Here is a 15176-nt window from a genome sequence, read left to right as displayed (position 1 = left end):
GGAGCTGAAGTTTTTTCACAGTACAAATAGTTTTTAATAACTCGTATTAATTTGGTTTCACAGTGGTATAAGGATTTGGTGGAATGTGGGTGAGGTTTGGATTCAGTTGGTGCTAATCCTAGAACCTGAAGGAGAGTGATATGTACCAATCAGTTAGAGATGAGTTTTCGGGCAAATTAGATCATTTTTTTGTCTTTTGGACGTTTAGCCCTCTCCATTGGAGATGACCTAAAATGACTATTCATTAATCCAATGGTCTTATGGTTTCGGAGTTGTATGATTTTTCGTAAACTTAATCTTTGAGAAAAATTTAAAAAAATAAGACGGTTCGTATCGTTCAAATACATTACAAAATGAGCTCTACAAAATGTGAGTAAAAAAAAGAGTGTACCCCAATCCTACCCCTATATATATCCATGCCGAGATCAGAAACAACATCACGCTGACGTTTTCACGAATGGCTAATTTTAATTACAATTTTTATATTCATGTTTTGGTGGCATACGGAATAAGGACTATTTAAATTTCCCAGTAGGCATCAAGTAAATATATTCCCTGATCCTAATATCCACGTTATGGAGTGATAAATGATTGCAAAATGCCCCACTTTTAGTATGTGGCATCATTCCCTTTCAATGGAATTCGCTTTGGATTCCTCCATACAATTCATTATCTTCTTTAATTTGAAGACTCGTAATTATATCTTGCATTATCATTTTCTTGCATTTAGTTTTCATATACAGGAAGTAGTAGCAACCTTTTGCATTTTGATTTGAGAAATGCAGCTAAGGAGATTTTTTCAAAGTAAGACTTTTTGTGGACTTTCCGCCATCTCATCTCTTGGGCACAATTACCGTGGCAACATTATGAAACAGTTCCCGTGCCAAAACAACGGGATTGTGGAAAGTCCATGGGAGTCCAACGGTCTTACTACCCGGTTAAATAATCAAAACCATGCATTTCCATAATAGTTAGAGGCAATTGATATATCATATTCAGAGGGGTGATTCATTCTTTGAGTGACAAACTCCTTAAAATCAGAGACTGAGAGTCTGAATCCCTTTGAGTTCACTCTAACTTTTCCCGGAGTTTGAGGAGTCCTTCATTATGTAGTTCCACTTATGGTGTAAGTTCTTCAAAGCATGCACCATTTTTGGAATTTCCTAATGCTTTTCCGTACGGAATATAAGCAAGATCATAGTGCACAGACACTCGAGCCCAATCCCAGCCTAGCGTAGCCCATAATAATACGTAGAGCTTCAATCCCAAAATTTAAGGCTGGGCCATTGAAGAGAGACATAGCCACATCTGGCTCTAACATAGAGTGCTTTTTTGGGTCGATTAATATATTGTTAGATGTAAGTTTTTTTTGGAAGGAATACAATATGAACTTCACTCTTTCTATATGAATGTTCGAAGAAACATAAAAAAATTTCAAAACCAGATTAAAAGTGGTATTGCAAGAGGTAAAAGGAGAATGCGGAAATCATTCTCCTATTTTTTTCTCAAAACTTACATGGTGTTTAGAGTTGTAGAAATACTGGTGTGATACCCAGACCATAATTATAAAGTTTGAATATAAATATATACCACAACATAGCTATACCTCTCTCTGGTTTAGATGAATTCTCTCAATTATCTCTTCGAATTAATTGATAATGTTAAGTATGATTAAAAAGGAAAGCATTGAAGTACATGAAAGGAGCTTTTCTCAAAAGTGATATTGAGGTGAAGCATTAAGATTAGGTGCTTAGTAGTTAATTATAGCACTAGAAGTTATTAGCTATGACAATTTTTCTTGATGTAGCAAGATGATCAGAACCCTCTTCCATAGTCACTTTCTGAGTAATTGACACAGGAACCAAGCAAAGGCCTTTGCTTCTGAGGTCAAGCGCCTGCCCACTCCCAGATTCCTGTTGAAAATTTCAAATTTGTGAGAAAAACTTTATAAGAAATTAAAATATCATGGAAAATATACGTAAATAGGATCAGATACAAAATTTGAATCAAGATTAAAACTGAGGGACAATAAACGGATAGTAAGTTGTATCTAAACTGTTGTTTAGTGCCTCTTTATGTTGACAACCTGGTGCCCTTTTTCGTTTTGGATTAAAAATTTGTAACTGGTTCCATTTGTTTATGTGTCCCAAATATCTTATATATATGTCTTCAAATTAATTCAAGTGCTTGCCGTGCGACCTGTGGGTGAAGAGCCGCAGCATTCTTGTATGAACTACCAAGCATCCTTAGCAGATTCTGCTACAAAAATAAAAACAAAAAACCAACAAGCAAATTTAGCAACTAAAATCTATCTGCAGCATATGAAAATGAAGATATTAATTATAAGTTTATTACCATAATTACTTCACTATATGTATACTTAATACCTGAATTTGTTCTTGGAGGAGGATGATATATGTGGAAGCCTCTTGAAGAACCGAGGCAGTGTCAGTCTGTAATATTATTATACAAGTTAGAACCCTAGTTGTAGTTAATTTACAGAAAATGCAATATTAATTTTTTCTACTTATGCTAATTACCTTGCCGTAGGGGGAAACCAATTTTTGGAGAGCTGTGATTTTGTCACTAAGCTTTTGGCTTCTTCTCACAGGCACATGATGCAACTTCTAGCAAAAACAAAAAAAAAAAAAAAAAAAAAAAACAGAAAAAGTTCAACAACAAATCCATAGCTTAATTAAATTTGATTAATTAGGATACCTTATTGTTTTGTTGCTCCATTGAGTTTTCTTGGAGCTGTTGATGCCATTGTTGTTGAGAATTGTTATTTGTCATCTTGCTTCTCTTATGTTTGTATAATTCGTTGAGAGATGTTCTGTCACCAACAAGACCACCAAAGTCATCAACCTCAATTGGACGTTTCCTTGCATTTTGCATGGCGTGGCAATCCTTCAAGGATTTTACAAAATAGAACAAATTAGGAATTGAAGCATGGTTATATCACACAAATTCTACCAGATAAGATGCAAATAAAATGGAATCGTCTTCACCCCCATTTGTCTTCAATTTCCAAACATATTTTGGGAAGTATTTACCATAATGTTTGATATTACCCGACCAAAGCATGACCTTTTCTTAAATGTGTAGTTCGGATACATTTTCTGACATTATAAGATACATGTTGATCAAAATTTTATTTGTGTAAGACCTATCATGAGATAATAATCTGTAACTAAAGATAACATGAACGATTGACATTAATAATTATCAGGTTATTCATTTAGTTTGAAATGAAGGACTAGTGAAATTTGAAATTGAGGAAATTCTTGTTAGTTGTTGATTAGGAACTTAGCTACAGACTAATTAAGAAGATCATTGGATCAACATACTGCTTGAAATTGGGGGGCTGAAATCTTTTTGTCCAGGAACATTGACTGCTCTGAAATGACATCATATCTCAACGAACCAGATGGATAATTAACTGCAATCAGACAAGGTAATTACTGCAAATTAACCAGGTTCTTGTGTGAATTATTAGAGTTCACTAAATTACAAAATCTTGAAGAGGGGTAGGATAAAAAAAAAGACAAGAAAAATTGGTAAAAAATTAGGCAGAAATTAGAAAAGTTGCTCCTGAAATAGAAACATATGGAAAAGGAAATGCACCAAACCTGCAGGTTGATAGGTAATGAGGGATGATGACTGCTGCAGAGGAAGAGAATAGTCTGCAGCTCTCATGTTATCATGGTTGTCACTTTCGGATGCGTTGGATCCCATGCAAAACCCACTGCCACCACGACAGGGGTTAACAATTATTATTTGGATAAATAATTAAACTAAGATTAATACAATAACCCCAATAATAATCAAAATGAAATTCTAATTAGTTGCTAGGGGACAGTCTTTGTCATTCTTCAGTTCTTGAGAATTTGATAAGTACGAACAGAAATAGATGAGTAATCTAATTGGGAGGATGAGATTATTATATAATTTTTCAAAATAAGGAGATTAATTCCTATATATCTCCACAAATGTTTAAATTTACGATAAAAGCTGGAAAAGGAAAGAGTGCTTACATTTTTCTGTTCATGTCCATTTGTGCATCCCAATTTGTCATCTGAACATCAATATTGTTTTCTGAAGAAGTTGAGAAATAATTGAAATAATCTTATGCTCAAAGTAAACAATACTAATTAAGATTTGTGAGGATGATTACCGCAGCTGTAAAGATGGGAGGGTAGAGATGGAAGGAGATCAGTGTTTCTCATTTGAGCCCAAAAAATCCAATCATGCAGAGAGAGTTGACCCTCTATTGATTTTGGAGACACTAGAGTTCTTCTGAAAGTCCTATGTATGAACTGCTGAGCCCAGAAACTGAAACACATACAGAAACAATGTGATTTAACTGAGAGCACAATGCATGCAAAATGAATATATCAAGAAGAACCCCACAAAAGCGAAAACTGAAACGAAAAGTCTAGAAACCCAAGATTACTTGAAAGAGCAGATTCTTATATACATGTCACCGGGGATATATCTCCTTATCATAGCACTCATCACGTGACCTGATCAGGTGATGAGTACTACACTCGCAAGAGTTTATACTCCCGGTGAGTGTTTTGCACTCCGAAGACATTATTTGAAACTAATCCATTTCCTCACCTCGGATCTCTTGAAACGAAAAGAGCTAGCCCTGATGAGCTGAGAACTTTTCCCAGATGAATTAGGTATATATTCTGCAGTGAAAGGGAGTAACCTTGAACCTCCCCTTGAGTGCAGCAACGGTTCTTTTCCTTTTGTAGAAAAATGTTGTGAGAAGAAGGTTATATATAATTAGTAACTGTATGAATCATGATCACGAAAGGAATATAAAACGTCCAGGTGACTCAGAACCTTATATCTTAATGGTATATGGGCCGGGGCGGCTCTCTCTCTCTCTTTCACTAGCATGTTAACTGTTTGCTTTCGCTTTCACTTAATTTGACTTGATTTCTATTCACAAATTATATGAGTCGAAAATGACTGGTTATTTTACTACTTGATGCAGCTGCATAGTCAAAGCTAAATAAGATGATGGAATGCTAGATAAATGACTCACATTTTGACTCGGTTTCTTTTCTGTTGTAAACTCTATATTGCACACAGTTGCATTCGTATATCTTTCGGGGTTTTTTAGCATGGACCGAGCATAGTATGCACTGGAAACTTCGACTGTTGAAACCTTAGTTGCTAAATCATTGGATATGCACATCTAGTCGTTTATTCATCTAATTCAAACTAGTGATCCATACTAGAATTTCAATAATTTCAGGGTAATGGATGGATATGTACTGTACTTTGATTATGTGCAATCATAATTCAAAGGCATGGATGTGGATGAGCCTACTCAACGTCCGAATGTGCTGCAAGAATATTTTGCAATATTTAAATTGAATAGTTCACTATTAATAGCATCGATGCCTTTTAAGTTAAAAACCCTCCAAGCTGATAGGTTCTTTTGGCTCCATGTACCTTCGCATTGAAATTTATTTATTTTTCTTTAACCTAAGCGGTTAATGACACACCCCGACCGAGATCGGAGCGTGCTGGCCGTCACACAAAGGTGACGTAGCCATGTGCACGTGCGGAAGCTAATAAAGTAGTAATATAAAAGTACGAATAATTCAAACTAGCATACAAGGTACTAATATAAGTGCTAGTAAGTGATATACAAAATCAGAGCAGGTCTAAAGCAGTCCAAACCAAAAGACAACAACAGTAGTATGCCCGAAGGCGGCCCTACAATAGGGAGTGTCTGTCAGAACGTCGAAGAGCCCTCAAAGGAAACCACCGCAACGGCTAAGCAACTAGAACCTGGAGGGGCGCAAAACAAAAGCGTGAGTGGGCAAAAACAAAGCTCTTTGAAAACCATTTAGCAAAAATACAATCTAACCCCTCGCCGTAAAACCTGTATACTTCCCAGAAAATAATCATATAAACGTATGTATAAATATGCCAAACATGCTCGAGGGTATGCCAATCATGCTCAAGATATGCCATGCCAAAGTTGCAATATGAATGTAAGTGCCCAGGTATAAATCATATCAACATTATAACGTCTGGCAGCCGGAGTCACCTAACGTGACCTGTACGGCTGCATCTAGAGCTCAAATCTCAATCTCAATATCTAAACCTGCTCACGAGTCGGAACCACTCTAAGTGGTCTGTACGACAGGCCTGGGTGTAACATATATATACGCTCTAGTGCTACGATCACGTGAAGGCTGTGCGAATAATCGCGGGTCACCTACGAGTCGGAACCACCTAATGTGGTCTGTACGACAAGCCTATGCACCTAACTTGGATCCAAGCTGAGCGTGTGGTGCGGGAGGTGAACATCACGTGAAGGACTGTGCCCTACTCTGGGCGGGAGCACTAACACCGGGGGTGCAGGTTATGAGCTCTCTAGGCATCTCAACCACTACGGAAACATAAACGTGAATATCACTTACCTGGCACTTACCTTTGCGTCCACAGCACCCAATATGCATATGTATATGTATGCCACTAATAATGCATGCAATGATGCGTAAACGATAATAATAAAGTGCATGGCATAATGTAAATAACCCTTTTTACTCAATTTCTGGGAATATAAATGTATATAGGTATATACGGAAAACAAAAGCCCACTCACTGGTATGTAGAAGGGTCGTAGCCCCCCTGTCTCGCGTGTGCACGCTCGTCCTCTGGGTATGAGTCACCTAAATGCGAAACAACTATAAAAACGTTAACTTTAAAGCACATAACCCGTTTCTCGTAATAACTTCTCATACATTGCTCAAAATGGACAAATGAATATACCAACGTGCTCTACACAACCTCAGGATCACAACCATATTTTAAAATAATTTTTGGACCCCACACGCGCCCCCACGCGCTAGCACAGGCACGGACCTACGCGCCCCCCACGCGCGGCCACGTGCCAGGCACACTGACGGTGTCAACAGACGCCGTCAGGAATATTCCGTTAAACTGACGGAATATTCCGTCAAAACTAACCGGATCCGTTAACGGCGTTAGGAATATTCCGTCAGAATTGACGGAATATTCCGTCGCCTTCTTCATTCGATCGCCGGCGACGTCGCCGGCGCCGGAAACTGGGAAAACCTGCAACTTGGGTTTTCTCGCTCATTTTTCATCCGTTTTTCGTGATTCTTGGACCAAATGAAAGCCCTAGACTAGTAGAACATGTCCCAACAAGTTTTAAGGGCTAAAACTAAGAGATTATACCTGTGCAAATTCTTCAAAACCGGCCAACTTCGAACAGGACGATCCCGACGTCCAATTTTGTCCAACGAAGCACTCCGAGGCTCCTTGGGACCTCACCAACACATCTACAAGCTTCAAAAGCCCAAAAACTCAATGTATAAATCTTGCATGAACAGTACTCAATTCGGCCATTGATGAAACGACGTGAAAACGAAGTGTTTCTCACCTGAAAATGGTATGGCTGAGCTCGTCTCGACCTCACGAGTCGAATGGTGTAGTTGGTTCCTTCGATCTGTGGTGGTTTGAGTGTTTTTGATGTTTGTCCGTACTTCGAAGGGAGAAGAAGAAGAAAGGAAGAGAGAGAGAGAGACACGGGACAGAGGCAGAGGGAGAGGGAGAGTGTGACAGTGTGTGTGTGTGAGTGGTCCAACACCTACCACCCCACACAAACAACCCACAACGTGACAAAAAAAACGAACTAGGGGCAAAATCGTAAATTCACACGTGCGTTTTGAAAGTTCCGGGACGGGATGTCACAGTTAAGTTTAATACAATATTAGTACTGGATGGTTAATTAACATGTTGTACAACAAATGATATTAGAGACGCTTTGATGATCAGTTGATGGAACTCAAATTGATGTTCTAACACAATTGTCAAGCCTAGATGAACTGCAGAATGAGGGGAATATATTGAGGACAGCAATTTCGGATCACTTACCGAAACTGAATGTGGGTCTAAAATTAGGCCATTGTTCTAATTTTGACATTTGTGAGTGAGCAATATCCTGATTATGATCTGTTTGTTTTCATAGTCTTTCACGTGAATATATGGATTTTTTAGAAGCTTTTTCTAATTTTGATAATAGCTAGGGAACCAGGTAATTAATAATACAACTTTGGAACTATTTTCTTTTGGTTGATTCTTCTATACCTAATTTTCTGGGTGCTATCAACTCATAGGCAGAAAAGGGATGAAATTGCTACTTTAGTACTCTATTGAGTTCATTGTTTCAGCTAGTATTACTTATGAAATTGAATCTGTAACTTATAAGTGAGAAAAAACAAAAAAATATAAAGCTTCTTAATTAAAACATCATGAATAAGCCAAGGCTAGTCAATCTGAATGTTTGGGTAATTATATCATTTGGTATTTGCATTATTATTAGAATTTGGAGACGTTCTTAGGAAATACAAAAGTTCCAAACAATTTGAAAGTGAAAGGCATTTTACTTTTTTGGAATAGCTTTTTGGCGTGTCTGTTACACTATCACGTAATGTTACTAATCAGTTTTTCAGTATGACTGTCACTCTGTCACATATAATGTTACTAATCTACATACTATATTATGTATTTTCTCCCGGCCCTTCTTGTAAAATTAATAGGCTTAAATGTCAAAATGGTCCTTGTGTTTTACTATACCGGTTAATTTAGTCATTGTGTTTTCAATTTGGCCAAATTGGTTCCCGTGTTTACATCCGTTAGCCAATTCAAGACAATCAGTTAAAGAACCGCTAAAATTGGCACGTGCATGGCACGTGAGAGGACAAAAACATAATTTTATTGTACCCCCACTAAACATACACAATATACGATGCCTATATTTGGAAATTGATGATTCGTTTCAATTCACTTGAATACTAAGCGATTTAGGGTTTTAACATCCATTTGATCATAAATCCAGAGATTATGGGATTGTCGACTGAGTTCAACAACGTCATACTTGATGTTTGAACATAACCTATGCCTAGCCCACATGTTTGGATCCCTCTTTTCAACCAATCTCTAGAGTAGCCACCAAAAGCTCAGTCGGCAACCCCACAATCATTGGATTCCAACCAAATGGATGTTGAAACCCTAAATTGCTTAGTATTCAAGTGAATGGAAATGAATCGTCAATTTTCAAAGATAGGCATCGTATATTGCGGTAGGTTCATGTGTACAAATAAAATTACGTTTTTGTTCTCTCACCTGCCAAGCATGTGGCAATTTTAATGGTCCCTTAATAGATTTTCTTGAATTGGCTAACGAATGTAAATACGGGGACCAATTTGGCCAAATTAAAAACACAGGGAGTAAACTGGCCGATAGAGTAAAATACATGGACTAGACATTTAATTCCATCACTTTGCTACGAAAAGGATAATGCTATGAAGATCAAATTTTTAAACTAAGTTTGCAAATCAAATGATGTGTTTGTTGATGATTTGATTATTACTTAAACATTGATTAACATACTTATTTCCTATTGGTGACACATCATTTGGTTTGCAAATTTAGATTAAAATTTTGGTCTCCTTATTATTACCAAACATATTCGTTGAAAGAAATAGACTATATATTAATCTGTCTTCTGTGCCTGGTCTTATTAACTTGATTCCACTTGTTAACAAAGCTTAATTTTGACCTTTTCGCAAAATTGGGTTGAAAGTTAGTTGACCAATGTCCAATAGCATGATGCAAATGAATTAACAATAATTAATCACCATCTCTTTTTCTTGTTTGGTTGGTCATTCTCGGACCGTCCTAGGGGTTATAATTGTTAATTATCCTATCTCCATTAATAATATAGTTCAGAAAACAATGTTATATAATATATTATTAAGAAATATGCTCGATGAGATTGTTAATATTTTTTGGCTTATCAAACTTTTAATCAGAAGCGTTTACGAGAAGTCGGGGATTAAAAGAACAAAGAGTATGTTTTTTGGTTGTTGTGTTTATTTTAAATATTGATTATCGAGTCTCTAACGAATTTTACAGTCTGACATAACATGTAAAAAATGAGAATTGTTATTCAGAATACTCTTAATACGTTATTGACAAGATACTCCCCGTTTTAGTATTGGGCCTTATAATTTAGACCTAATTTCATTTCAGTGGAGGCTCATTTTGATAGTAATGTGAGATAAGGATAATGCTGAGGAAACTAATTCTGGCAAACTAAATGATATGTCGTCAATATAAATGAGCATGTTTATCAACGTTTAAATAATAATCTGATCATTAACTTTCATGTAATTTATTTTACAAAATTTTGTCTACAAATGTAGTCTCTCTAACATTAATCGTAATATAAACATGACTAAACAAAGGTAGAGAACTGTTGTCATCCTAAAACCACTACATGTTATGGTTTTATATGCTTTTATTCTCCTGCAAGGTTTTATGTTTTTATTCTCCTGCAATCTTAATAAACAAAAAACTAAGTCAACCTTTCCTAATTTGGTGTCTAGCAAATATTAACAATCTGCAAAACATTCATATAGTGCCATGTGTCAGCGTTTAATCTGATGTAGTTAAGTTGGAAACTCTTTAGAATTATATGGCATGGTTGAGTCCTGTGACTGCTGCAAAACAAACCCTACACTTGTGTTGTTATTTGAGAGACAGAATCAGAACACGTGAACATTAGTTTAGTAGATTATAAAAATAAATAAAAGCCGCAGGATAGTTTTATCTTAAACATTGGGGTTGACTGACCAGGTTGAAAATCTGGAAGTCAAAGCTGGAGATTGTCATTTAGGTTTTGTATCCGACCTTGAAAATAAATTGGAATTCATCGGTATAAATAGCTTCTCGATGTTTAGACGAACGAGTCTTCCCCCATGCAAATTAATATATAAATTATGTTAATTAGTCTTCTGCTTAACTATTAAATTATGCATGGTCCACTATCAATATACAAGATTAAACGAATTCCCCCATGTAAATAATAATATTATTATTATTATGACCTTAGGTCTATTTTATTATGGAAGTCAATCCCCAAATCCATCCCTCAGTGACTCAGTCGACTCTCTCTTGGTATCCATATGATCAATCATATCATTATGTTTGTGATAATTATCTGCAGGCCTCTATATTAAAGGAAATGTTGATGGGAATGCATGTAAGAATGAATTCGAGACAACTAGAACAACATAAGCCTCATCCCATGAACCAAAAGATCAAGCAATTAAATTACAGTATTGACTAACATACGAAGAACAAGGAATAAATCATATATGACAGTAAATTGACCTGCCGACATATCATTGATGTAGAAGCCATTTCCATACCCGTCAAAGCCTTCTCGTCTCTGCAAATCTCAATGCTCTCCTAAGAATAGGTTATTGGTTCAAAGGTGAGAGCGTTATTTGTGAGAATAGGAGCTTGTGTTTATATACTAAATACACAGATTGCCCTATTACAATTATATAAGGAATACAACACTACATTCCATATACTGGTATGAGTTCTATATATATGCAAATACAAGAGTTCTCAATATATATGTCCCAATACAAATAGGATTACCTCTTGCTGATATGATTAAGACTTCTTTATAACAATGTTAATTATCCTAATACTTGTAAGAATCATACTCATACTCTAACAATGCACACATAAGGTACACTATTATAGCAAGGATCTTGTAGTTCAAACAATTATTAGTGTTTACTTTATGCACTCATATTTCTTTGTTTGAATCTCTTTTGATCATCATTTCATTGTCTATATATTTAGAGAACTCATTTTGTTAAGTCAAAAACTGTCATCCTAACTTTATCTATATAGAAGTGAAGATTGACATTTTTATAGTGTCAATAGTAGCTCTCCTTTACTGTGATAAAGTTAACGTCCCATTTTACTATCATCCATTTCAATATGACATTTGCCCAACCATATGATAGAAGCTACATATTTGATTTTTTTTTCTTTTCCAAACTCTAAACTACTTTAGTTTTGCTTCGAATTTGAATGTAAGGGGCGACCGCACTACTCTGAACAACTGACACGACTCACATATTGTCAAATAAGCTGAAAACTAAACGATTATCAAATGTTGGATTGCCTTACATCAGACCATAATGACATACTATTCAAAAGCCCAATTTACTGGGGAGCTTTTAATTTGGGCTGCATGACTCAGGGCTGAGCTTCAAAGTTTGGATCCAATGGGCCTAAACAAACAAATTCGACCCGAAACAAAACTACGACGCACTGGACCGAAGTAGGGTCCGTAAGGGCAATTCGGTCAATCGATCCCTCATTCCCACCAAATATAATTGCTTGGGTTCACATCACTCGACCTTTCTTAAGCCCTAGAAACCCTAGCTCTCTCGGAGGCGCCTCTGCTGATACTGCGCATCTCTTCTGGTACGTGATTTTTCAGACCAAAATTTCATAATTTCCATCAATATTTTGAAATTGTTTCGATTAGGGTTTGCTTTCAGTCTCTTATTTGTTCAAGTTTCGTCCTTTTTAATTAATTTTTGAGGTTGATTTCGGCATCTTGGTCTTTTGGATCTTGATTTTGTTAATTTGATTTGGAATACGTTTTGTTTTGGTGTGCTTGGGTTGAAATGCTGTTAATTTTTTTGCTTAAGTTGGTCAAATGTTTGTTTTTTACTTGATTATGGTGGGAATAAATGATCCTGGAATTGGGTTTTTATAAATTAGGGGCTATGAACAAGTGTGATAATTGTTGAATCTAGATTGATATGTTTGACAGAGCTAGAAATGGGGAAAGGGATCGAACTACCGTTACGGGTTTTCATTTTGCTTTTGTAACACATTGCTTAGAGTGTAAGATTTGACAAGTGAATGGCTTTTGTATTATGTTTTTGTTTGGTGGTTTTGTACTTATTGACTTGCGTGCAATAGCTCCGATGAACTTATATTGGATTATCTTTTCTGAAATGCAAAAGCGACAATGAGAGTTAGCGTTCTGAATGATGCTCTTAAGAGCATGTACAATGCTGAGAAAAGGGGCAAGCGCCAGGTCATGATCAGACCATCATCCAAGGTCATCGTCAAGTTTCTTTTGGTGATGCAAAAGCACGGTATGCATCCATCAGTTAAAGCTATGCATCATTTTTCGTCATTTCAAAGATTCCATGTGAGTTGTTATTTTGCTGGATGTATGGATAGTAATATTTTTTTGTTTTGCTATGTAGGATACATTGGCGAGTTTGAGTATGTTGATGATCACAGGGCTGGTAAAATTGTGGTCGAGTTGAATGGAAGGCTTAACAAGTGTGGGGTTATCAGCCCTCGTTTTGATGTTGGCGTTAAGGAGATTGAGGGATGGACTGCAAGGTTGCTTCCCTCTAGACAGGTTAGCCCATTTTTATCAGTTAGCTATTTCAAGCCTAGAAACAGGACATATGTCTTAGTCGATTCTTCTGAGGAAACGTATATAGTTTGGATTTGTAACTCGTCTATTTTGAGCCAAAAAAAAATTGTAAAAAAATATTATTGGCAAGATTATATATTATTGATCATGTCAATGGTGATTGGTTTAGCTTTTCAGCTGGCTCCTGTTTGAGATTTCCTGTAATGTGCTTCATGTATCATATCAGATCTTTTTTGTCAGATGAACTTTGAATTCTCGTTTTTTCTGTTTCATCGAATGTTATGCATTGTGTTGTATTTCTTATCCACGTAAGCTTACGGATGTTTGGTTGAACTTGCAGTTTGGATACATTGTGCTGACAACATCTGCTGGCATTATGGACCACGAGGAGGCTAGAAGAAAGAATGTCGGTGGTAAAGTGCTTGGTTTCTTTTACTAGGCAAAGCTTCAAGGAATGAGAATTGAGTTTTCCTGTTTCTGAGAGGAGCTTTGGGGTGTACTTTTGAACATCGTAGGATACTTCTATGTTTCAAATTGTGTTTGTTTTGGATGCTGATAGAGGTTACTGAAACGTTATTTGCTTTACTCTTTATCTTATGGAATCCAAATTTTGGCTTCAATCAAGTAATGCTTTTGCATTGTTTGTTTTTCTTTGAATAACGAATGGATGAAAGTCGGTTATTATGAAAGATGCGGTGTTAGCTTTTTAATGCTATATGCTCGGCATGGTTCTAAAAATGGACTTGAGCTTGCATCTTGTACTCTTTCAAATTAATATCGATCTGTAGGTCGGTAATCTGCAACTTAAATCACTTGAGGAGAAAGGAAGATTAGTTATGAAACCGTGAGTGTTTTTCACTTGTAAGTGAGAGGTTTTAGGTTCGATTCTTGTTAAAAGCAAGTTTGAACAACATTATTGCTAGCCTATTATGAGGTTAAGCTCATCCCCTCTTTGTTGATGCAGGTAATATCGTTTGTTAAATAAAAAACGATCTTGCTTGATAAGCACGTTCGTAATTCGTAAACCCTCCATTCCTCTATCAAAATTGAGGAAATGGATTGGCATTGGGCAATAACACTAAATTCGAATTAATTGGATAGTTTTGAAATCGACAAGATTATAGGTCTTCAAACGGTGAAGAGTACAAACAAGTCTGAAGTGGTTGAGTGGATTATGTTCTAATTTTTCTTCAAGCTATTGATGAAAGATAGAGAATCATTAAAACCATACAAAATGGACTCCTAAGTGCTTTAATGGCCCACGTGGATCTACTAAATCCCACAATAAAAATCATGCATGGTTAATGGACGGCACTGTTACTAGCACTTTAAAATATTATGCTCTCCGTTTTTTTCTTTATTTTCATGCATCGGTGAAGTGCAGAATGACTTAGAGAATATCTTATCGATTATCGTATTTTCATATTACCGAGATAAAAAAGAAAAATGTGATGTCTGAGAACAAGAGACTACATAAACCAGCAGGGATTTTATTAATGCCAATACTGGAGGACTGTCCCCCCTTGACCTAGCAGTAGTGGAACTGGTGGTGGCATAAGTAGTACTGGTTTTTGAAGCATGATATTAAAGTTAACAACACCACGATTAGCATGGCCCCTGAGGAAGGATGTCACGCTTAAATCGGAAAACAACACAAAGATAAAAGATTGCGGATACTGCCAAAGATCTGTAGTTGCCCTAGCTACCATCAAAGCCAACCAACATGACTTTCAAATTTCAATTAGCTTTTTCGTCGTCGTCTGCGTCATCTTCGTTGGCAGTAGCAACAGCATGGTCACCACCAACTCGACCACCACCAATGGTATCTCCGCCGCCACTCCCGACT

General features: G+C 36.5%; 2 protein-coding genes across 9 annotated transcripts; one reads left to right on the top strand and one right to left on the bottom strand.

Annotated features, from left to right (window-relative positions):
• Window positions 1-1616: 1616 nt before the first annotated feature.
• Window positions 1617-4828, bottom strand: LOC137720469 (transcription factor bHLH111). 8 transcript variants are annotated; one of them, XM_088695028.1, is made up of 10 exons: window positions 4621-4828; window positions 4175-4332; window positions 4035-4075; window positions 3630-3745; window positions 3348-3439; window positions 2719-2907; window positions 2541-2627; window positions 2388-2453; window positions 2200-2256; window positions 1617-1913 (listed from the first exon to the last, which is right to left on the bottom strand). In XM_088695028.1, exons 3-10 carry the CDS (start codon window positions 4073-4075, stop codon window positions 1770-1772), a joined length of 792 nt encoding a protein of 263 aa, XP_088551154.1. In that variant the 5' UTR covers window positions 4175-4332; window positions 4621-4828; the 3' UTR covers window positions 1617-1769. The 8 variants fall into 8 exon arrangements, with proteins under 8 accessions (XP_088551154.1, XP_088551142.1, XP_068315638.2 ...); XM_088695016.1 differs by having other exon boundaries at window positions 2192-2259; window positions 4035-4095; window positions 4621-4753; XM_068459537.2 differs by having other exon boundaries at window positions 2200-2259; window positions 4035-4095; window positions 4621-4753.
• Window positions 4829-12239: 7411 nt separating this feature from the next.
• Window positions 12240-14019, top strand: LOC137720276 (small ribosomal subunit protein uS8z/uS8w). Its single transcript, XM_068459322.2, has 4 exons — window positions 12240-12351; window positions 12903-13037; window positions 13152-13312; window positions 13671-14019. Exons 2-4 carry the CDS (start codon window positions 12908-12910, stop codon window positions 13767-13769), a joined length of 390 nt encoding a protein of 129 aa, XP_068315423.1. The 5' UTR covers window positions 12240-12351; window positions 12903-12907; the 3' UTR covers window positions 13770-14019.
• Window positions 14020-15176: the final 1157 nt, after the last annotated feature.

Source organism: Pyrus communis, chromosome 1, assembly GCF_041283825.1.
Source record: "Pyrus communis isolate YQ-2024b chromosome 1, ASM4128382v1, whole genome shotgun sequence".
NCBI lineage: Eukaryota > Viridiplantae > Streptophyta > Magnoliopsida > Rosales > Rosaceae > Pyrus > Pyrus communis.
Note: the sequence above shows the minus strand (reverse complement) of the source record. Positions and strands in the feature narration are given on the sequence as shown.

What these genes read in the sequence shown, in the direction of transcription:
- LOC137720469 (XM_088695032.1), bottom strand. Translation starts at nt 4,594, where the DNA reads ATGTCTTCGGAGTGCAAAACACTCACCGGGAGTATAAACTCTTGCGAG. An exon ending in TGGAGCAACAAAACAATAAG is followed by an intron (nt 2,628 to 2,718) that starts GTATCCTAATTA and finishes TGTTTTTGCTAG; the next exon opens with AAGTTGCATCATGTGCCTGT. An exon ending in TGGTTTCCCCCTACGGCAAG is followed by an intron (nt 2,454 to 2,540) that starts GTAATTAGCATA and finishes ATAATATTACAG; the next exon opens with ACTGACACTGCCTCGGTTCT.
- LOC137720276 (XM_068459322.2), top strand. Translation starts at nt 12,908, where the DNA reads ATGAGAGTTAGCGTTCTGAATGATGCTCTTAAGAGCATGTACAATGCT. An exon ending in TTTGGTGATGCAAAAGCACG is followed by an intron (nt 13,038 to 13,151) that starts GTATGCATCCAT and finishes TTTGCTATGTAG; the next exon opens with GATACATTGGCGAGTTTGAG. An exon ending in GGTTGCTTCCCTCTAGACAG is followed by an intron (nt 13,313 to 13,670) that starts GTTAGCCCATTT and finishes TTGAACTTGCAG; the next exon opens with TTTGGATACATTGTGCTGAC.